Source organism: Puma concolor, chromosome A1, assembly GCF_028749965.1.
Source record: "Puma concolor isolate L17-30 chromosome A1, mPumCon1.1.hap2, whole genome shotgun sequence".
In the NCBI taxonomy this organism is placed as follows: domain Eukaryota; kingdom Metazoa; phylum Chordata; class Mammalia; order Carnivora; family Felidae; genus Puma; species Puma concolor.
This window is the reverse complement of record NC_141667.1, coordinates 171,987,647-172,011,294: the sequence shown is the minus strand read 5'-3', so window position 1 is coordinate 172,011,294 and position 23,648 is coordinate 171,987,647. Positions and strand designations below refer to the sequence as shown.

The following is a 23,648-nucleotide window of genomic DNA, read 5'->3' as shown; positions in this document are numbered from 1 at the left end:
TATTTATAACTAATGTACATTCTGAGCTATGTCACAACTGAACTATGTCCAAAGAAAGAGTTGTGTTACTTGGTTGATACAGTCAATGTCGTGGGAAAATTGGCCCTTAAGGTCAGTGATTTCAGGGCTAAAACAATCCTTCATTTTATTTAATTGGTAAATTTGAATTTTTGTGTAATGCTGGTTTTGAAGATGTTTTCTCAGTTCCAGGTGGCTCTTAGTTTCCATTGTGTTTTACTTTGTGGTTTGGAAAGAAAAACAAAAAGCCAAGTTCCCCCCATACTTTATCACCCAGTCTTTCATGAAGGAAATCCCATTTTCATGAGGGAATCTTGCCACATCTAATCCAGCTTGTGTGTTTTGGCAATAGGGACAAGGAGAGTACAGTTCTTGCTGCTCCTTATATAAGATTTATTTTGTAGTGGGTAACCTTGGTATTCAGAGTTTTCACATTTATTTATAACTGTCTGCAAATTATTACCAAGCCAAAATTCATGATTTGTTCATTGAGTCTAAATAGCTTGATGGAATGACTTGACATTTTCTGGAGAGAATCTATTTCCTGATGCCTTTACAGCACTCTTTTATTAATGCCTTCAAAGGAAAAAAAATTTTACCATCATCAGAAAAAATAACGAAGCCCTCCCTGGTCTATTCTCTGTGGTCAAAATTTGTTGCCCAAACCTGCTGTGTTCCTGAGCTTGTAGCACAGCTTGTACCTTCATAATCAGCCCTTCCCAAACTCTCTTCCTTTATCTCTTTGGACCAGTAAAGACCCCTGGAAGTGCTGGGTCCTGATGAGCTTGTGTCTCATCCCAAGGGTCCTTGAGGCGCCATGTTTCCACCTTTCGCCATCCAGCAAAGTCTTGCTGTGTCCTGGCCCCCGTGACTCTTGGCTGCCTTCCTTACTCTTGGGGAGGGCATTGCCTGGTTCTGTTTATTGTCCATGCCCGCCACTCTTTTTTGGGACATTGAAATTTCTTAGCCAAATTGGATAGAGAATATGAAATGGATGCTAGTTAAAGCAAGTCAGGACACTTTGTGGTGAACCATTGAGAAATAACGAAGATTTCCCAGCCCAATGGGAAGACAACTTGTAGGGAAGTCATGTGAAGGCAAGAAATGAATAATTGCTCGCTACACAGGGGAAATTATTATGGAATAATGAACTACTACCTGGAAACCTCATCATGTTATGGGGTTTCTTTTCATACTAGAAATCCTTGAAGTGCATGATTGCTATTATTTTTGCTTGCCATGAAACTTACACTTAAGGAGGTCAGTACTGGGGGGTGGCTCTTTTCAGAGCACCTCTTACCGGGAAATAGACTTTCCACAACGTGGCACAGGCTGAGCAGTTCCCTCCCTGCCCATTTCTTGCTCTTTAGCTGGCCTAGGAGTGATCCTGGCAGAAGTCCACAGAGATAGGTTTTCTTCGTCTCCTCCTCCGGACCCAACACTGGAGGGAAGGAAGGGGAGGCAGCAAGGCAAAGCTGTCTACTTTAGGGGAACATGCAGGCAGAATCAACAGGCCTGTGGATACCCAGAATATGTGCCTCAGGCAGGCAGTTTGTAGGGGCAGAGTGGCAGACCGCTGTCAGAACTGTTCCGTGTTAACATCGAAACCTGGCTAGATGAGCAGTAAACCAGGACCCGGATGGTTTCAGATCTCGGGAGTGTGGAGTTCGGTCAATCATGAAAGTGAATGGGTTCTATTGAGTTATAATAATAACTTCTAAAGAACATTATTATAGTATAATTTTCATACAGAAACATGCCCAGATCACACAATAAATACACTGTGGTGTCCACCACCCAGTCAAGTAATAGAAGATTCTCAGCACCCCCCGAAGTGATGACCCCTCTCCCCACCCCTATTATGACTTCTCGCCAAGGATAGCTACTATCCTGATTTTTCGTACCCTAGGTGAGTATAATAAATGAATTCATGGTCAGTGGAATCAAATACGTGTTCTTCTGCATGGGTTCTTTGGCTCGGCATTCTTATGTCGGAGAGATTCATCTGTGGTGTGACAATAGTATATGCATATGCATCCTTGTTGCTGGAACGCCACAGTTTATTCTACTGACAATGGGCATTCAGATCGTTCCTAACTTGGGGTTGTCCCATGTCTCGGAGTGGATTTCTGTCGCATGTTTATGGAACGGCTGAGTCTATACCTGTGTTTAGCTTAGAAATTGCTCGCGGTTTTCCAAAGTAGTGGTGTTAGCATACCTCCTAGCGGTGCTAGTTGGGTCATATCCTCTCTGATGGTTGGTATTGTCTTTCTCATAATATACGCTACAATTTTTTAAAGTGTAATATAATACCTGTAGCATAAAACTTACCATCCTAACCATTTCTGAAGGTCAGTAGTATTAAGTGCATTCACACTGACGTGCAGCCTGTCTCCAGAACTTTTTCATCTGGCAAAACAGACTGGACCCACTTAGCAACAACTCCCCATTTCCCCTCCCCGAGCCCCTGGCAAAGACCATCATTCTACTTTCTGTTTCTCTGAGCTTGACTATACTTGATACTGCAGAAGTGTAATCAGACAGTATATATACAGTATTTGTCTCTGTGACAGTAAAATACTTCTACAGAATAACATCTACCTGCTCATTATGAAGCTGGTAACATTATGTTGGATGCAGGGCACGTAACTTGGGTTCAGCCTAACATGCAATATAGAATTGAAGGATATCTCGTTAGACTCAGGTTATTTGTGAGCACCCAAACCACTTGACGTAGCGTGTGATGCCTTGAGGAGTCCCATCAGAGTGGAAACTTAGAGCGACTATTCGGTGTTGGTGAGAATGACTGTAATTAATTGCAGTGCCTTATTCTTCATTTGGAAAAGAGAGAAGACATTTATTCTTTTTATAAAAACAATGCACTTGATAGTTTCCTTTCCTTTCCCTCTGGGCCAAAATTGGATCCAGTTTATGACAAATGCCAAACCATAGACCCCTGTCCTTCACTTCCCTTGTAACTAATCCCGCCGATCTTCAGAGTTTTTGTTCAGATGTCTCTTTAATATCACCTTTTCAATTCTTTCACCTCTTGTAGAATTTAAATGGACCTAACCTGTTGTAGAATTTTCTTCTTTTTTAATTAAAAATTTTTTTTTAACGTTTGTTTATTTTTGAGAGAGAGAGTCAGAGCATGAGTGGGGAAGGGGCAGAGAGAGGGGGAGATACAGAATTCGAAGCAGGCTCCAGGCTCCGAGCTGTCAGCACAAAGCCTGACGCGGGGCTGGAACCATGAACCGTGAGATCATGACCTGAGCCGAAGTCGGACACTTAACTGACTGAACTACCAGGCACCCCACTTCTTCTTTTTTTATATAAAGTGGCCAGCTTCTCCAGGTATCCTTTAAATAGTTCTGTAAAATTGTTTTATTTGTGGGGAGGGGGGATTGTGAGTGGAAGGAGGTGTGGAAAGACCTGGGTCCTGGAATCAGCACATGTTCTCCCCAGACAGGCAGCCTGTAGCGACCATAGTAGGCCACCAGCTGTCTCCCACAAGACAAATCTTTTATGCAAGATACAGATCGCTAGGCCACCTATAAGTTGTGTCGTGCAAATAATTTGTGGGTGTGTTACATAGAAACCCACACATGCATATAGATCACCATTAATTTATAGATTTGTTTTATTCCTTCTAAGCTACTGTGCCGTGTTGTGTCAAGTGATTTTCCATTTTCCCAGCAGATTGCCACATCTCAGTGTTTGATGGTACCCGAGAGCTTCTCTAGGTACAGAATATCCTTCCTCACGTTTCGGATCTGTTAATTTTCCTTTAAAAAAGATCTAACTGTGGGCCTCCCCAGGAAGTAAGAAAAGAGCCAGAAGGTAAAGCAGGACAAGAACTGACGTCCGGGATGTGGGGAGAAGGAAGCACCATGACGTAGGAAGAGAAACCTTCTCCCCAGAGCCAGCATCTTCTCAGTTTATATTTAAACCCTGTTGGAGGGGACCGCCCATCTCTTTCCAAGACAAACAGCTATGCTATTGACTGTTTTTTATTGTAGAATATTCCGTCTCTAAGCTAAAAGCCTCCTTTCTTGTGATTTTCTACTTTTCCTTAGTCTTTCGGGCCCCAGCCCGGTCCTGCGTCCACTCATTGAACCAAGAGAACGACTCTCCATTATCAGCCCCAGTCGTCATCATTTGAATGATCTTCGGTCGAACTAAATCTAGGCATCCCTTACCTCTCTTCCCGAATCCCTCCCTACGGCAGCTGTTACCTGTCTGCGGAAGGACAATGGCATAGGTGCTCCCTCTGAATGGTGGGGTTCCAGATAACGTGGGTGAAGTTCCCCTCCCGTTTTTCTTCTAATGTAGCATTTGCTTAGGTGTAGTCACCAGAAGTGTTAGTTTGAGCCATAATAAGAGCATGCCATAAACGGGGCGGCTTATAAACGCCAGAAATTAGTCCTCACAGTTCTGGAGGCCAGGAAGTCTAAGATCGAGGTGCCAGTGTATACGCGGTCTGGTGAGAGCCCAGTGCTGATTGAGAGATGGCTGTGTGCTTGTTGTGTCCCCACATAGTGGGAGGGACAAGACAGCTCTTGGGAATCTCTTGTATAAGGGCACTAATCCCATTCCTGAGGGCTCCACCCTCCTGACCCGCCCACCTCCCAGAGGCCCTGCCTCCTAACACCATCACACTGGGGATTAGATTCCAGCACGAGGATTCGGGGAGGACACAAACATTTAGTCTAGGGCGCAGTGATGCTGAGTTGATACATTTGATGCCAAAATGGGAGAAATTCTTTCCTCTGTTTCAACAACTGCCTTCCCGGGAGTACTGAAAACAGTACTCCTAGGAATACATATTTAATTTGTTTACAACATCACTGGATCCATGTTTACACTCAGGTTTCCACCAGTTTGATTAATAAAACCGTTGACCTTTGGTACTAGCTGTCTCTTGGGGTGCTGTTCCCGTGCTTAATATCTGTGCCTTGTTCCTAAAAACAGAGGCTCTTGCCTGCCTTCTCGACTTGTTGGTTAGAGTTAGGGCCGGCTGGTCGTTGTGGGAGTGGGCGGTCTTATCAACACACTTCTAGCTTTTTCACTGTGGCCTGCTGCTGACTTCCGGGTGGAGGGTCTCACACCAAAGTCCGGGGGAAAAGACCAGGCCTTCCCCGTCTTGCTAACCCATCTTGTACCTGGGACCTCAAAATCAGCTTCTTGGGGCGCCTGGGTGGCGCAGTCGGTTAAGCGTCCGACTTCAGCCAGGTCACGATCTCGCGGTCCGTGAGTTCGAGCCCCGCGTCGGGCTCTGGGCTGATGGCTCAGAGCCTGGAGCCTGTTTCCGATTCTGTGTCTCCCTCTCTCTCTGTCCTTCCCCCGTTCATGCTCTGTCTCTCTCTGTCCCAAAAATAAATAAACGTTGAAAAAAAAAAAAAATTAAAAAAAAAAAAAATCAGCTTCTTAGTTCAGAATTACACGTGTGCGTCAAAGAGACGTTGATAAACTGGAGAAGCACCTTCTGCGACACATCCTGGGAAGATTTCTCAAGAATGTTTATCTTCATATTTGTAGCTTTTCCAGTGTGGTCTTGATAGAACGGCCCTACAAGAAAGAATTTGGGGCAGGGGATGGCATTGGTAGATGCAGCTGTTGGTTACAGTTATGGCTCCTGTTTAAAAAAGAAAGAAAAGAAAAGAAAAAGCTGAAACCACCAGACTCTCAAAGCTGGACTGTGTTCCAGAAACAGCCACAGGGCATTTCGGCAGAGAAGTGCTTTTCATGGGTTCTTGCCTGACTGGCTTCCGGGCACATGGAGTTAACAAGTTAAAAAGGAGCTGCTAATGATACAATAAATGCTTTTGAAAGTTTTCCATTGGGCAATCCAGCAGTAGGTGACTGCTTTGAAAAATGAATGAAAATCAGACATAAAGTCACAAACGGCTCCGTCAGTAATGAGTAAGCACATGCTGAAGGACATTGATGTGCACGTGCGTGCGTTGCCTGTCGTGATGTTTTTAATGTTTATTTATTTACTTGGAAGGTAGAGAGTGGGACTAGGGGAGGGGGCAGAGCAAGGGAAAAAGAATCTCCAGCAGGCCCCGTGCCATCAGCGCGGAACCCAATGCAGGGCTAGAACCCACGAACCGTGAGATCAGGACCTGAACCAAAATCAAGAGTTGGATGCTTAACCGACTGAGCCAGCCAGGTGCCCCTGTCATGTTCTGTTTCTGGCTTATATTTCTGTTCCATGAAATTAATAAACCAGCTTGTCCTGTAGTATCATTAGGGAAAGATTGTTTTGCACAGGCTCAGACCTAGAGATTTAGTCCTCCATGCTTTTCCTTTTTTTTTTTTTTTTTTTTTTTTTTTTTTTGTTAAATTGTGATTAGAAACTCATAAAACTTATCATCTCGCCCATTTTTAAGTCTACAGTTTGGTAGCGTTAAGCATAGTCACGTTGTTGTAAAACAGACCTCCCGAACTTTTTCATCCTGCAGATCAGAAACTCTGCCCATTAAATAATCCTGCCAACCCCCCCATCCCCCAGGCCCTGATAACCACCAATCTACTTCCTGTTGCTCTGTATTTGTTCCCCCCTTTATTTTACAAGCAGATCCACGCCCCCCCCCCCCCCCCCCCCCCGGTCTTCTGTCCTGCTTCAGTGCAGTTTGGGCTCATCCTGTCGTTAAGGGGGTAAGAACAACACATAATTGTCACAGTGGTTGTGTGAAATAGAGTGCAGGCCTGTACCCACACGTGTGGGGGGCTGTGATGAGCATTTCTTTTGGCCTGGTGGCATCACTGTTGAAAACATGTTAAAGTCATCTTGCGTGATTAAGAAATTAGACCATGAAAGGCCACTATACATTTTCAAATTGTTTTCCTGCCTCTGTGCTCCAGCATGGAGTCTAACTATCCACTTTCTAGGCAAGCCTGTAAACTCACTTCCTCCTATCATGGTATATTTAATTTTCAACAGGTGACAGAATCTGTTTCAAAAAGATTCTTAGTGGGGTGCTTGGGTGGCTCCGTTGGTTAAGCGTCTCTCAGGTTTTAATCTCAGTGTCATGAGTTCAAGCCCCACGCTGGGTATGGAGCCTACTTTTAAAAAATGTGCTTGGGGCACCTGGGTGGCTTGGTCGGTTAAGTGTCCGACTTCAGCTCAGGTCCTGATCTCACAGTTGGTGAGTTCAAGCCTCACATCAGGCTCTGCTGACGGCTTGGAGCTTGCTTCGGATTCTGTGTCTCCCTCTCTCTCTGCCCGCCCCCCCCAATGCATGCACACTCTTTCTCTCTCTCTCAAAAATGAATAAACACTGGGGCGCCTGGGTGGCGCAGTCGGTTAGGCGTCCGACTTCAGCCAGGTCACGATCTCGCGGTCCGTGAGTTCGAGCCCCGCGTCGGGCTCTGGGCTGATGGCTCAGAGCCTGGAGCCTGTTTCCGATTCTGTGTCTCCCTCTCTCTCTGCCCCTTCCCCGTTCATGCTCTGTCTCTCTCTGTCCCAAAAATAAATAAAAAAAGTTGAAAAAAAAATTAAAAAAAAAAAATGAATAAACACTAAAAAAATTAAAATAAAAAACTAAATTTAAAAAATGTTCTTATTGCCTTCCAGTATTTTGTTTTTAGCATCAGTGTAATTGTGTATAAGTTGGGACAAAGTGCATTTAACTGAGTGCACAGTACTGACAATGTGGTCATTGTGAATAACCCAGACTCTGGAGCAAGGGGAACACGATCTGGTTTCAGCCGCATCCGTTGCCTAGGTCGCTGCTGCAGACGAACATTTCGAGTGCTATTAAATCATAGAGGATTGTTTTTAAAGATCATTCTTATTACTTGCTTTTGCTTTTCTCCCAATGCTGATATTAGGACACCATAGGCTGCCCATGTTACTGGGCAGGATTTTATTTCAGAGATGTAATCGATACTCATGCTTTTTATTATATATCTTACATCTGTCTTCATTTTCCCACCACTCACTCTGAGCACTGGTAACACTACATAAAAATGAAGCTAATCGCTGGGATGTTCTAACTTTGAGGTTTTGGAATGAGGGGCTTGGAGCGAGCCAAAAGTTGGCGACCAGTATGAATTATCAATAGAACATGCTAACTCCAGGGTATTTTTACCAGATTTTGAAATTATCGCGTAAGAGTAAACTAGTGAACCAGCTCAAAAGGGAACGGACATACCAGACAGTTCCACAGCACTGCTTCAGGAGCAGCAGCCCACACAACGGTGTGTATTCTCTGAGCAACATTTGAAAAAACACAGACCCTCCTTTTATTTCTCATATTTAGTTTACTCATCAAAGCTGTCTGAGGGATAAGGCAGAGAAGCCACATGGCCACTTAGTATTGGCAGTGGGACAGTTTCACGACGTCCGTGCATCTCCCTGTAGGCGTTTCTGTGTGTAACGGTCACATGACTAGCCTTGTGCCCTGAGGTGCAGTCTGACGTGTTTCCTCATCAACGGAATGTCTTCCTTTATTATTTCCCTTTTAATGTTTTCACCGCAGTTGGCCTTTCCAGAGTGGTTTCCCCATTATGGCTTTTGGAAAATGTCCATTCTTTGAGCAACAGTTTCTTGAAAGAAAAACATATTCTCAAATTGGCCTTAGAATCTAGACCCCAGCATACAGTTGTTTTTGTTAAAGATCATGTTATTATCGTCTCTCCATGAGAATTATGAGCTATGCCCAGGGCAGAGCCAGACGTGGGGCTCCATCTCATGACCTGAGCCAAAATCAAGAGTCGGATGCTTAACTGGCTGAGCCACTCAGGCACCCCGAGAATTATAAGTTTGAAGTGATTCATTCACTCATCCATTCAGCAGATCTTTACAGGCACCTACTGTGTATCATGCTGATAGTGGGAAAGTGGGGGAAAGAGTGGGGGGGAAAAGGGAGGTGTGGGGGCAAATTACATTTAAGTAGAGGGGTTCGGGTCAGTCCTGTTGAGAAGGTGACATTTGTGTAAAGATTGGAAAGAGGTGAGGGAATTATCTTTGAAGATTTCCGAGGAGAGGGTATTCCAGGTAGAGGGAGCAACCAGTGCAAAGGCCCTGAGGTGGGCTTGTCCCTGATATGCTGAGAACTGCAAGCAGGCCCATGTTGCTAGAGTGGAACAAGCAAGAGGGAGAACACTTGGTTGTGGCCTCAGACAGACCACAGGGGAGGATCAGATCCTGTGGGGCCTTGTTTTCCATTGTAAGGACTTTGGCTCTTACTCTGAGTTTTGAAGAAGAATCTGATTTAGTAGAAGATGACTCTTGCTGATAGAACTGACCTGAGAAACGATGTGAGAACTGTTTATGTAGTAAGTCAAATGGTAATCATAAGTACAGAGGTCAAATGCAGCAGAGAAATAACCAGAAGTTGTTATGGAAAGAAATTTCCTCAGGGCACCTAGGTGGCTCAGTCAGTTAAGCATCTGAATCTTGATTCCGGCTCAGGTCATGATCTCACGGTTCATGGGTTCAAGCCCCACAACAGGCTCTGCACTGACAGCGTGAATCCTGCTTGGGATTCTTCCTCTCTCTCTCTCTCTCTGCCCTTCCCCTGCTTGTGCTCTGTCTCCCAAGGTAAATAAATACTTTAAAAATAAATAAATAAATAACCAACCAAACTTTTAAAAAAAAGAAAAAAATTTCCTCAACATACTCGAACAGGTGAATTTGAAAAGAATATCATGAAAGGTAAAGCTGTGTGGTTTCCAAGTTCTTGAGTGTCATGAAGGACTGTGAGTGTGTGCATGAATCAGACTTGAGGGCTATTTTCCAAACTCTTCATGCATGTGAGACTACAGGTATGTATGGGGTTAGAGGGTGTGGATGATTTCAAGTTTCTAGGTGAGCCTCAAAATCATTGTGATACTGGAATTCACTTCTGGAAACCGCTCCTGACTGGATCATCCTCTCTTTCCACTAGGTTTGTAGTAACTTAAAGAATCTGACATAAACCACACAGAACGATCTTGTTTGTCAGCACTGTGGCTTATTAATACCCAAGGAGCTTGTTGTCTGATAACTTAAAGGAGAAATATGTTTAATTCACATTCTTCCAGTCTTTCTAGTCAACTGTCCGTCTAGTAGAACAGGATATGCTCTCTATGCTTTTGCTGGATATTAGGAGCTTCTTTTTCCTAGGTCTAGGGTCTGTGTGCTTGTATTTTGTCTTATTGTAGCAAGTTGCTGACTGAAAGGACCTGTCATCAACAGCAGACACACAGAACTGTTGTGCTTTTTAGGGCTTTCTAGTTTGTCCATCATACAGAATTCCCCACCCCCTTCCCCTTATTTCCATGATCTCATTCCTCATCCCCTCCTCAGAAGATTTGGAATATAACAGAAAGTATATGTTTTATCTTACAGTGGTTAATTTGTAGTAAGGCTTAAAACTACTTAAGGGAGTTTTCATAACTACCAAAAGTTGGAAGTAACTTGGCAAAGCCTTCAACTACAAATGAAGCCTCATGTTATGGGCTGGATTGGTGCCTGGCATTATATGTGTCAACCTGATTAAATTCTCAGAACCACATCATTAAGGGGTATCATTATTCCATTACCCAGATGGGACAGTCAGTGCCCAGGCCATGTAACTTGCTTGGGCCACATAACTGGTAAATGACAAGTCAAGCATTAAAGTTCTGTCTTGATGACTCTGGATCCCTCCCCCATTCTGTGCTGCTCTCAAATATAATCTCACACATTTTTTAAAAAATGTTTTTATTTTATTTTTGAGAGAGAGCATGAGCAGGGGAGGGGCAGAGAGAGAGAAACAAAACATCTCAAGTGGGCTCTGCACTGACAGCGCAGATTGAGGGCTCAAACTCACAAACCCATGAGATCATGACCTGAGCTGAAGCCAAGCACTTAACCAACTGAGCCACCCAAGCACCCCTCACACATTTTTATACCTAGTAGTAATAGCTTCATCAGCTGTAAATGAGGCAAAAGTTAGGTTTCTTTCTTTATAATCATAATGTATACTTTGTTTATAATGAAAATGCTCTCTATAGGGCCTTTTTCTCCCCCCATTTTGCCCCTCCCTGTAGTGGATTGTTCATACTTTTGGATATTTTCCCATATTTTTCTACTGTTTGAAAATACACGACTTAAAATTCACCATCTAAAGCATTTTTAAGTGTATAGTTCAGTGGCATTAAGTGCATTCACATTGCTGTGCAACTATCACCACCGGCCATCTCCAGAACTCTCTTCATCTTCCCAAACTGAACTCTGTACCCCCGAAACAATAGCTCTCCATCCCTACTTCACCTCCAACCCCTGGGAGCCACCATTCTACTCTCAGTCTACTTTCTGTCTCTGTTGGATGCCTTTTGTTACCTTTGTTATATACTTGTAAGTTTCTTTTCCCTAAGTCTGGAGTCTCTGTGCTTACTTTAATCGGAGCTTTGCAGTTTTTCAGAAAAGAAGTACGGTTGACCCTTGAACAATGCAGGGGTTAGGGGTGCCAGCCCCCTCTATAATTGAAAATCTGCCTATGACTTTTGACTTCCCCAAAACTTAACTACCAGCCTACTGTTGACTAGAAGCCTTACAGATAACAAACAATTGGGTGTTATGTATTTTGTATATTCTATGTATTATATACTGTATTATTATAATAAAGTAAGCTAGAGGAAAAAAAGTAAGAAAATCGTAAAAACATATAGTACTGCACTATATTCATTGAGGAAGTCTACATATAAGTGTACTCACAAAATTCAAACCCAAGTTGTTCAAAGCTCAGCTGTACTGATTGTGACCTCTTCTGCAGATAGGCAAACCTGGAGCCAGAGCTCACTCATACCCCCAATCTCTTAGGTGCTTAATAGGATATTAAACCTGAAAAGTACTTGAAAAAGAATGGAAAGTAGATAGTACTATTTGGGAGGTTTTCTGGGGACTCCAGAGCTGAGAATTCTTCAAGTGTCCTGAAAGCTGAATTTTCACATCACACTTCGGCTTACATATTTTTAATTTAAAAGCTTTACGCATAGGGGCGCCTGGGTGGCACAGTCGGTTAAGCGTCCGACTTCAGCCAGGTCACGATCTCGCGGTCCGTGAGTTCGAGCCCCGCGTCAGGCTCTGGGCTGATGGCTCAGAGCCTGGAGCCTGTTTCTGACTGTGTCTCCCTCTCTCTCTCTGGCCCTCCCCCGTTCATGCTCTGTCTCTCTCCCAAAAATAAACAAACGTTGGAGAAAAAAAATTAAAAAAAAAAACTTTACGCATAAAAAATAATTTAAAAACCCTTTTTCAGGGGCTCTTGGGTGGCTCAGTCTGTTTACTGTCCAACTCTTGATTTCAGCTCAGGTTGTGATCCCAGGGTGGTGGGACTGAGCCTGGCATCAGGCTCTGGCTGAGCATGGAGCCTGCTTGCTATCCTCTCACTCTCTCTATGCCTCTCCCCTGCACACCTCCCCCCTTAAAAAAAAAAAAATCTAACAAAAAAATAAAACCCTTTTTCAGGATGAGAAAATGTTCCCATTCTCCCCTAACTGAAAAACATTAAAAATATTTTCTGTTGAAAGTATCTGCAAAGATTTAAAATAATTTTTCCTTCATTTCATGTTCCTGGAGGTTGTCCAAGAACCTTGGACATTGGCTCTTGAGGGGAAGGCTGTGTTTAAAAAACATGGTAGAAGAAATCTGCCTGCACGTGAAGAGAATTGAGAACCCGGAATCACATATGTTATTCGGTGGCTTTGTTTTACAAAGTCTTCACCCTTCTGTTCAAATGTGAAGCTAAATTCAATAAAATATTTACTTTCCATCTTACTTCGGAATAATAATTTCAGAGGCTAAGTGCATGGTATCAGGTGTATTTTGAGAAAGTTCAGGCTCCGTGCACTGAATGTACTTTTGAGGCTTAATTAGACCACTGAGCCCAAGGAGAAAGATGCCAAACTAAATAGACATAAGGAAAATGCAAGCATTTTTCTTTTTGCTGGGAAAGGTCTAATGCTTTCCTCCAGCAGTCCTGATCTGGTTTGTACTTCCCTTATTCATTATTTGTGTGATATTTTATTCCCTGGCTAATGGTTTTTTTTTTTTTTTTTTAAGTCAAGATTATTTTATTTCAATAAATTTTGGAATTTTTTTATTCGTCTACTTTTTTTTAACGTTTATTTATACTTGAGAGACAGAGCACTAGCAGGGGAGGGGCAGAGAGAGATAGGGAGGCACAGAATGTGAAGCAGGCGCCAGGCTCTAAGCTGTCAGCACAGAGCTGGATGCAGGGCTTGAACCCACAATCGGGAGATCATGACCTGCGCCCAAGTCCAGTAATTCACTGACTGAGCCACCCAGGCGCCCCCATTCATCTACTTCTGAAAGTGATCAAAAAACAACGAATCGCCCAGGGTCAAAAGCAGAGAAACCTGGCACTAGGAGGAGCCCAGTTCTCCGCACACATTTTTCATATCTTGCTCACTGCATTGTGGGATTGCAAGAAAGCACTAGAAAGCCTCCGCCGTGCATGCGCACATCAAGTCTCGGTGCCAAGGGAGAAGGGGAGTGACTTCTGTACTAACGACGCCGCGGTTGCAACGTAGCTAAATTACAGCCAGGGAGCTGAAATCACCCGTTCTCTTCCAGCCTGGCGTCGGGACTCTGAAATCCAATCTGAAGTGTGTTTAATGAGCGTTCTGATCACTGAGGCTCAGTGCGGAGGGGAACAACGAGTGCAGTGTGCCCGCGCAGACAGTTGCGGCCACCCTTGGAGCCACCGAGGGAGGAAGAATCGCCGCGTTTGTGGACAAGGAGATGGGCAGGCCTAAACATTTAGCTCCTTTCTCCCAGAATGAAAGCTTTGTCCCAGCGCCCGGACTTTGCTTTTAAAGTTGTTGTTCCCGTTCTTGATCTGGCCGGTGTTTCACAGCAATGGTGATCACGCTGTCTGCTGATGAGGCTGCCGCCATGTTTCCTGTTGGGCTTTTGAGTCCTTTGCTTCCTTCCCCTCCCCATCGTCATAGTTCTTACCCGGTAGAGTTTAGTGAGTACTGGATCCCGTCCTAAGCGTTTGGGGTGTAGTGAGTCACGTGAGCCTCACCACAGCCCTGTACAGTGGTTTGGTCATCAGGCCCATTCTGCAGAAGAGCTAACCAAGGCCCAGAGAGTCACTTGCCCCGGGTCACACCGCCATGGAGTGGAGATCCAGGATTTGCAAGAAGGCAGATGTTTGCATTCTTAACGAGAACATTATGCTGCCTCTCTGCGTCATCCAAGGGCTGGAGAAACAGCATGAGAAGCCTCTCCCACACTTCAGTTGTCTGATTTCTGTGTTAGTCCTGCCTTTGCAGTGGGAGATCATGGTTGGCTTATGTGACACTCACACCAGCTTGCAGGGGCTCTGTCGTACCACGGTCCTGTTAACTATCACGTGGGCTCCCAACCCTCTTTGGTGCCACCAGCTATGGCCCGTGTAAAGTGTGGGCCTCTTTCCTTGGTTTTATCAGCCAGTTTTCTCTAGGACAATTTGAGTCCTCAAAATTACAAGTCTAGGTCTTGAAAGGGGTGAGAGGGAAATGGAGAGCCTGGGAGACTCCATGGTTAGGAGCAGATTCTCAGGACTGGGTTTGAATCCCAGCTCCACAGTGAGAGAGCCTGACCTTGGCAAGCCTGTGTCCTTCTGCCTGGAATGCCTCAGGGCCTGCAGCTTAGGGAGTTACAGGTGTGCAAATAATGTGTTCCCTCCGTCCCCGGGGTGAGTCCCCAGGGAGCTGCATCTGGCCGCCAGTGTCTTTGTTTACTCCAGCTGTTCATCCAGCCGTTATTATTGGTGTCCGTCCCGTAAGGGGAAATGGTAGGGACTCTGTTCTGGCTTCTCGTGTGCCATCAAGAAGTTCTGTGCCCTGCTTGTGATATACCATACTTTGCTTCTCTCTCATGACATTTGGAATCTTCTTTTCACTCTTTGGGTTCCATAATTTTCCAGATAGTTGCCTTGAAATGGATAGTGCTCATTCATTCTGGGACATGCTCTCTGGCCCTTTGCAATCTAGAAAGTTCTCCCCTTCCATTCTGGAGAATTTCCCTACATTTGTGCTTGTATAATTTTGCTTTGCTCTTGGATCTGTCTAGATGGCCCATCGCCCAGAGGTTGGAACTCTTGGACTGAGCCCGCAAATGCCCCGTGCCCGTGTCTCGTTGCCATCTCTTGGCCATGAGGTCTCGTTTTGGGGGGTTTTCAACTATATCTTTAAACTCTCCCAGTGAAATTTTTATTTCTGCGCTGTGTTTTTTTTTTTTTTTTTTTTTTTTTTTTTTTTTATTGCTAAGAGCTCTTGTTATCCAAATATTCCTTATGATAACCTTCTGGGTTGTTGTTGTTGTTGTTGTTTTAGTTATAAACTCTTAGCTATATGGGGTTCCAAATTACAGTGTTTTAACAAGTGTTTTCCTCTAGCCTGCATTATCAGAAGTACCTGGCCTCTCCCATTTCAGACCCTTTGCGGGGCTCTGTGTAATGTAGCCGTTTCCCTATTGCAGAGTCTCCCTCTGCTCTGTAATTAGATTTTAGCATTCTTGTCTGTCATCTTCTAGAATTTGGGGGGAATCTCTCACTTGCTGTCTCTTGTCTCACTTTCTCTGTTTTCTGTGAATTTATTCCTCTTTTTCCTTTTTTTCCCCCTCTCACTGTTCTTTTTTAAGCGGGGTTTCTGGGTGTAGTGGAGACACATGTGTTCAGTCGGCCATTTTTAGCCACAGACTGACATTCTTTCCATCGTTTATATTAAGCTGTGTCTGGCAGCGGCCTTGTGCTAAATTTTCTAAGAAAAACATGCATTTATGGACAGTGAGGTGGGTTCCTGTGGAATTTCTCAAATTGTACTGTCCTTGAACTTCTGCCTCATTGGCAGCTCCTGAGTGTGTGTGCAGAGGGGCTAGGACGGGGTGGTACCCCGGGGCGGGCTGCTGGGGTGTTGGGAACGCGTGTGAGCTCTGTGCCCTTCGGACCTGGCTCCGCCCCTCTGACTTCACGGGTGGAAGGGTCTCAGAAGAGAGTATTTCTTAAAAAGGATTTCAGTTCTAGAACAACACTCACATCTAGAGCAACCACGGTAAAAAGAGGAGCCTCTTTTAACATCAAGAAAGATTAATTACCTTCCATAATTGGTCTAGCACTTGCTGAATATATTTGATTATCAAGTTAGAGAAATTTTGAAGGCCAGGGGTTTTGTTATTCCAAACCCACTTATTGGGTGGTGGTTTCCTTGTAGTCTCTTCCAAAGGGACCAGGCTGGATGTGACTGCATTGTCCCCGCCCCCTTGTGGCTAAGAGGGGAGTAACAGCCCTACAGAAGGTGGTTGTATAAGTTTGCTAGGGCTGCGGTAACAAAGTCCCACAAACTGGGTGGCTGAAAACAACTAATTGATTCTCCCACAGTTCTGGAGGCTACAAGTCCAAACTCAAGGTGTCATCAGAGCCATGGTCCCTCCAAGACTCTGAGCAGAACCGTTTTTTGCCTCTTTTCAGCTTTGACGGGGGTGGGGGGGGGGGATGTTAATCCTTGATGCTCCCTGCTCATAACCACATCATTCAGTCTCTGCCTCTGTTATCACATGGCATTCTCCCAGTGTCTGTCTTCACACCATTTTCTTTCAAGGAGCCAGTCATATTGGGTTAAAACCCATGCTAATGGCCTCATCTTAACTTGATTTTATCTCAAGGACCCTGTTTCCAAATAAGGTCATGGTCACAGATGCTGGGAGATAGGACTTCAGCATATCGTTTTGAGGGACACAATTCAACCCATACCTGTAGGTTTGGCTTTTTTTTTTTTTCTTTTTGGCTATGGTTGACTCTCAAGTTTAGCCTTGATGTTAGCCTCGAGCAGAAGTCAGAGAGACCACGGAGCCAGCCTGCCTGCCCCATGTGTGGAGGATCCACAGGTCACTCAGTAGCAACTCATCGACTGGCAGGTGACTGGCACCTTGCTACTCAAAGCATAGTCTTTGTAGCAGCAGCAGCCCTGGGGGCTTGTTAGAAATGCAGATTTTCGTGCCTCACCTGGTGCCTCCAGAATCAGCACCTGCAGCTTGTTACGGTCTGCAGGTGATTGACAGGCATGTAAGTCAGAAGTGCTCTTCTGAATCACGTCCAGCAGGGATCCTTGGCATGGCCTCTGCCCTTGGGGACATTGGCACGCAGCCCGCTGACGTGGTAGCCAGGTTTTGTATCACATGACATTGCAGAGGCATGCCTTGGGGGCTGGAAAATGGCTCCTCCTTCTCAATGTCAACTCCCTCCCCTGCCGTTAATTCTATAAATTAACATTTTCCCTACACAGCAGAAGCAGCATTACTTGAGAACTTGTTCTTATGTGCCAGGGCCTTTGCTAATAACCACTTTGCAATCACAGTTTTGAGTCTTACATTGATCCTGGGAGACGGATGATAATGTCTCCAGTCCTATCGTGACTCGTGTCCTGTGGACTGAATTCTGCTCCCCTGCCCTCAGTTCATAAATTGAAGCCCTAACTTTTATTGTGGCCATATTTGGAGTAAGGTAGTAATTAAGGTCAAATGAAGTCATAGAGGTGAAACCCTGATCGAAAAGGATTAGTATTTTTCTAGGAAGAGACACCTGAGAGGTCTCCCTCTCCCCTCTCCCCTCCCCCTCCCCACATAGCACTTACCATATATTTAGCTGGTTGTTTGTCTGTAGCCCCAACTCAGGGATACTTGTATTGATTTCTGTTCCTTCGGCACTTAGCCCAGCGCGTGTGTGTGTCTCTCAAGCCCCGTGTACTTAGTACATCCCCCCACCTGGCCAAAAACTAGCAACGGGCCATGAGGGAATCTGCAGTGTTCTGATGTCCTAAGATTAGACTTGTTGAGGGTTGGTGGGTTATAGGACTTTGGATAATATTCTAATAGGTATTCATGGTAAGAAAAAGGGGGCCAAAGGCCTTTGAGAGAAGCCATTCTTTGCTGGATCAGAGCGTGCCCTGGTTGTCATGGTTACGTTAATCCTAAACCAGGAAGGGGGGGGGGGGGAACCACTTCCAGAAACAGCTTTCTGAAACCTCAGCAGATGCAGAATTTTTAAAACGTAGTCAAACATTATCTTTATAGATTTGTATCTATGAGATTGTTTCTGAGAGGTTAGAACCTTAGCTTGTCTCAAGTATAGGGGAAATCGTTTGTTCAGATGCTTTGAGGAATTAGGGAGAGAGAGGAAAATACCACCCCCACCCCCCACCCCAGAAAGAATTGTCTTTATTCTTTTGGAGGAGAAGAAAAATACTCCCACATAAAACTTTATGTAATAGAAATAGCCTGAGGGCATAGATATATTTTAAAGGTACAATAAACTAGAGCAGCTTTGATTCACAGTTTTTAGTACCTTAAAACCAAATGCGAATGTTCATACTATTTGTTATTCAATATTTAGTGGCCAGACATTCTCCAAGAATGCGAACCTCTTCCGAAAATGTACTGTTATAGATTCTATGAAAAGCCCATTCAAAATGGAGAAAATGAACATGGACGCCGAGTTTGAAATCAGCCACATTGTTTGTGCGCTGGGCTAAAATTCAAATGCCTTTTGCAGCATCATTAAAAGTAGCCAATAAGAAAAATGTGATTATGTAGTTTCGCTAATTGCTGATTTGTTCTCCAGGATGAAACATATAATTACTATTTGGTGTCTTTTCTGTAAGGCTCACATGTCTAGAATACTTGAATCAAGACTGGCTAAGTATGGGGCTGGCAGATTGACAGTTTCTTAGAGGCTGTGGGAGTCTTAGAGATCTGTTTCCTCCCCTCCAATACTAACACTTGGTGATCATTAACACAACTCATTTGTCATAAGATCCTTTCCATGTTAAACTTCCTAACATATGTAAGTTTTCAAACGATGTGTAAATTACTTGGTTTCCCTTCCTTGTGTAATGTAGCTTGTACAGCATTGAATAGGATTGTGTGTGTATGTTTTTTGTATTCTTTTAATGTTTATTTTTGAGAGAGACCGAGCATGAGAGGGGGAGGGGGAAAGAGAGAGGGAGACACAGAGTCCAAAGCAGGCTCCAGGTTCTGAGCCATCAGCACAGACCCCGATGCGGGGCTCAAACCCACCAACTGCGAGATCATGACCCGAGCCAAAGTTGGACGCTTAACCAACTGAGCCACCCAGGCACCCCGAATTGTGTGTGTGTGTCTTAAAGTAAGTCCCCCTTTGAGAAAATATCTTTATGGTTCAGTCTTTCTCAAGGTCTCTGCTTCATGCTTTGCTAGCTTTATCCATGCTGTTGCCTCCTCCTCCTCTTCACACTTCATCAGCTTATTTCTAGATTTGTGTTAGCAAAAGGGCTTGTGCTTTTATAGCTCTTTGAACCCCATCACTGGCTTCCAGCGCAAAGCCTAACCCAAATGCAAAATTTGTGGTACTCCAGCAACGTTCATTTCATGCCAAACACATAAAAGGTCTCTTTGCACTGAGAAATTGTAACAAACGTTGGGTGCACACACATAGGTGTTCACTCTCTCTCCCCGTGTGATCAGGCCTTCGCCGCCACTCTTCCAAGAGCTAGTCCTGCCCCTCAATATAACGTTCTAAGAAGAACTCGTTTTCTTATTCTTAAAAAAGTTGAAACTGATTCTACAGTGCATCACAGCTATTTAAGGATGTGAACCCCATCCTCAGTTACTTTTTCTGTTTTTTCTCTTCTGCATTTTTAAAAAACATTTTTGTTTTGTTTTGTTTTAGAGAGAGCATGCGTGAGCAGGGAAGGGGGGGAGGGACAGAGAGAATCTTAAGCGGGCTTCATGCTCAGTGAGGAGCCCAGTGTGGGTTCCATCCCATGACCCCGGGATCATGAACTGAGCCAAAATCAAGAGTCAGATCCCCAACTGACTGAGCCACCGAGGCATCCCTGCATTTTTTTATTGTGATAAAACATATATAACGTAACATTTACCATTTTAGCCATTAAGTATACAAATTCAGCGGCATTAAGTATATTCACAGTGCGATGCAACCAACACGACCGTCCATTTTACATACTGTGATGTTATTCTGAACACAATTACTCTTCGAGTGAAGTTCAAAAACGTGCATTGGAGACAAGCATTGGGGAACAATGGGGCAGACTGTAGGAGTAAATTCACCGCAGGAAGTAAAGGAGGGATGATCTTTCTTAGAGAATGAAAGTGAAATCTTTTCCTCCTTTTATTTGCTTTTTTATTTTAGAGAGTGTGTGAGCAGAGAGGAGGGCCAGAGGGAAAGAGAGAGAGAATGTTAAGCAGGCTCCATGCTCAGTGCAGAGGCGGATTTGGGCTCGATGCCACAACCCTGGGACTATGACCTCAGCCAAAATCAAGAGTCGGATGCTCAACCAACCGACTGAGCCACCCAGGCACCCCTCTTTTCCTTCTTTATTAGACGTTACTGTTTTTCACATTTCCTGCCATCAGTTCACGTGAAACGATTCTGCCAGAGACCCTTAAACCAGGCACTCAAAGAGCCTAGTGAGTTTGGGATCATCCATGGAGAATATTGTATACCTTCAGATAGCTCTGGCTATCTTCTGGATTTCCGTGATGAGGAATATGGGAATATATAAAGTGGCATCTGTTTAAAAAAATGCTAAACCTCTGGACACTGAAGCATCTTTGACGCCTCCTCGGGTCATGCCTGGCCAGGCTAATGGACATTCCCATCACTGTATTAGTCAGGCTCTCTTATTGACCATTGGTCTCCTGAGTTGCTAATTGGTTCCTAACATGTTCTGCTCTTCTCAGAGGGAAGGTGGAAGTATAAAAGCAGTAACTGTAGAGGACTGTGTTTTTGAAACATTTTTCTTCCAGCGTTTGATCCGTGTGATGGAATTGGATCCATTTTACTAGCGGGTCATTAGGAATCCACCAGGCAGTGAAGAGAAGCCAAGGCATTTAGGGTAGAAATTGGGGTCTTATATATCATATTCCCTTTTCCTGTAGGTTCAGTATATAGAAAATGATTTCAGCTGGCATTTGAGTGAGTGCCAGGTGCTTTGCTGGCCAATAAGAATATAAAGGTGAACTATAAAGTAGCCCAGAATTGAACTGGAGAGACAGGCTTGTATATACATAACCATATATAATACTGTGGAATGAGTAAGTTTTATTCATCTGTTCATCCACTTCAAAATTGGTCAGTCTTTAGGCTCTGCGGATACAGAGATTAATAAAATGCGCTCTTACCTTCAGTGTGGGTGTCGTATGGATGAGAATTTGCGCAAAGTGCTAGGGGAACCTAAGAAAGCCATAATTTCTGCCTTATTTGTGGAGGAAGGGAAAAGGAACAGGGACTGGGGTTCCACTTCCACAAAAAGAACACAGAATCATGAGCTGAAAACTTCTGTCCATACAAAACCCACACATAAATATTTATGGCAGCTTTCTCCTCCTCCTCCTCCTCCTCCTAAATATAATTTATTGTCAAGTTAGCTACCATACAGTGTGTATAGTGTGCTCGTGGTTTTGGGGGTAGATTCCCGAGATTCACCGCTTACATACAACACCTAACGCTCATCCCAACAAGTGCCCTCCTCAATGCCTATTTTAGCAGCTTTCTTCTTAATTGCCTAAACTGGGGTGGTAACCAAGATGTCGTTCAGTGGGTGAATGGATAAATAACCTGTGGTACATTCACACAAGGGAATATCATTCAGCAATAAAAGAAATGAACTAGGAAGCCACGAAAAGACATCTAGGGACCTACGTGCGTGCTGCTGAGCAACAGAAGCCAATAGGAGAAGGTTACGTACCGTACGATTCCAAACATATGACATTCTGGAAAAAGTGAGACTGGAGACAGTAGAAAGACCAGTGGTAGCCAGGAGTTCGGAGAAGCGGGGGAGGGTTGACTAGATGGCACATGGTGGATTCTTAGGATGGTGAAACTATCCTCCTTGATCCTGTAATGGTGTCTCCATGATATTAAATGTTAGGATACACAATATTACATGTTTGTCAGGAAGTATAGAACTGTACAATGCAGAGTGAACCCTAATGTCAACTGTGGACTCTGGGTGATGATAATGTATCAGTGTTGGCTCAATATTTGTAATCACTGTACCACATGGATGCAAGATTAAGAATAAGGGATTCTATGTGTGTGGTGAGAAGAGCTATGTTGGAATTCTCTGTACTTTGTCTTCAGTTTTCTGTAAATCTAAAACTTCCCTAAAAAATAAAGTCTATTTCTAAAAAGGGGGTGGTGCCTGGGACCGTGCTGGGGAGAAAATGGCAGAGAATTATCATCTAAGTGTGAAAACAGCCTGGAAAAGGCTCAGAGGTATGCGGCTGGGGGTCTGGTGATCAGGCGGTCAGGGTTCTGGAAGGTGGATGGCGGCAAGCTGAGAAGGGCTGAAGATTCAGGAATGAAGAGGCTTCTCTGGTGGTGGGAGCCGTGGTTTGTTTTCATATCTGCCTGTCTCAGAGGGGGTGACTCCTGTTGTTTCTGTTTCCAGCAAAGAGCCCCTGGGAAAGTGTTGCTGGATGCAGTTTGCAACCACCTCAACCTCGTGGAAGGGGACTATTTTGGCCTCGAGTTTCCCGACCACAAAAAGATCACGGTAAGTGATGGGAAATTAATGTTGATATTTTACCATCTGCTCAGCTTGGGAAAGGAGAGGAATCAGTCTGGTTCTTTGGCCATGCATACATGTCCTAGAAGAAAAACAGCCAGAAAGCCCTTGTTAAACTGTTTTGAAAGTACTATGTGCATAGGATTAGCAAGTTCAAAGAGCTTGATGAACACCAGCTCCCTCTGACCCTTTTCCCTTGTCTGTCCCTCCAGAAACCACCATTACCAGTTGCTTCTGTACCTTTCTAATAAAAGTCTGCGTTATGTGTCTGTACACACACATTTTTTTTAAGTTTATTATTATTATTATTATTTTGAGAGAGAGAGAGAGAAAGAGTGAGAGAGAGCAGAGAAGGTGCAGAGGGAGAATTCCAAGCTCTGAACTCTCAGTGCAGAGCCCAGTACTGGGCTGGATCCCATGAACCTCAAGATCATGACCTGAGCTAAAATCAAGAGTCTGATGCTTAACTGACTGAGCCACCCAGGCACCCCACACGCATACTTTTGAAACACACTAATGTGTGGAAACAACATATAATGTCATGTACCTTACACTCTACTTCAGTTAATGTATCATGAAGATCTCTTCTTTTTTTTTTTTTTTTTTTTTAATTTTTTTTTTCAACGTTTATTTATTTTTGGGACAGAGAGAGACAGAGCATGAACGGGGGAGGGGCAGAGAGAGAGGGAGACACAGAATCGGAAACAGGCTCCAGGCTCTGAGCCATCAGCCCAGAGCCCAACGCGGGGCTCGAATTCACGGACCGCGAGATCGTGACCTGGCTGAAGTCGGATGCTTAACCGACTGCGCCACCCAGGCGCCCCTCATGAAGATCTCTTCTTTCCCATGCATAGAATCCCCTGCCTTCTTCTCCATTGCATGCTATTCCGCTGAATAGACATGACCGTGATTGACATCTGTTGTAGATGATGGGGTACTTAGTCTGTTTCTAGTCTCTTGCTTTTACAACAAAGGAAGCTACCGCAAGTACACTGAAGCTTACGTTCAAGTTTCAGTACATGAGATCCAAGGGCATTGGGTTGCCCGATCCATAGGTTTGATCATTGTAAAATTTGAAAAATACG

General features: G+C 44.3%; 1 protein-coding gene across 4 annotated transcripts in view; it reads left to right on the top strand.

The window, feature by feature from the left end:
* FARP1 (FERM, ARH/RhoGEF and pleckstrin domain protein 1) overlaps positions 1-23,648 on the top strand; it is a 295,229-nt gene that overhangs the window by 172,195 nt on the left and 99,386 nt on the right. For all 4 annotated transcript variants that reach the window (XM_086709189.1, XM_086709180.1, XM_086709199.1 and 1 more), the window contains exon 3: positions 22,447-22,551. In XM_086709189.1, coding sequence (XP_086565315.1) covers positions 22,447-22,551 — 105 coding nt within the window. The remainder of the gene's footprint in view (positions 1-22,446; positions 22,552-23,648) is intronic.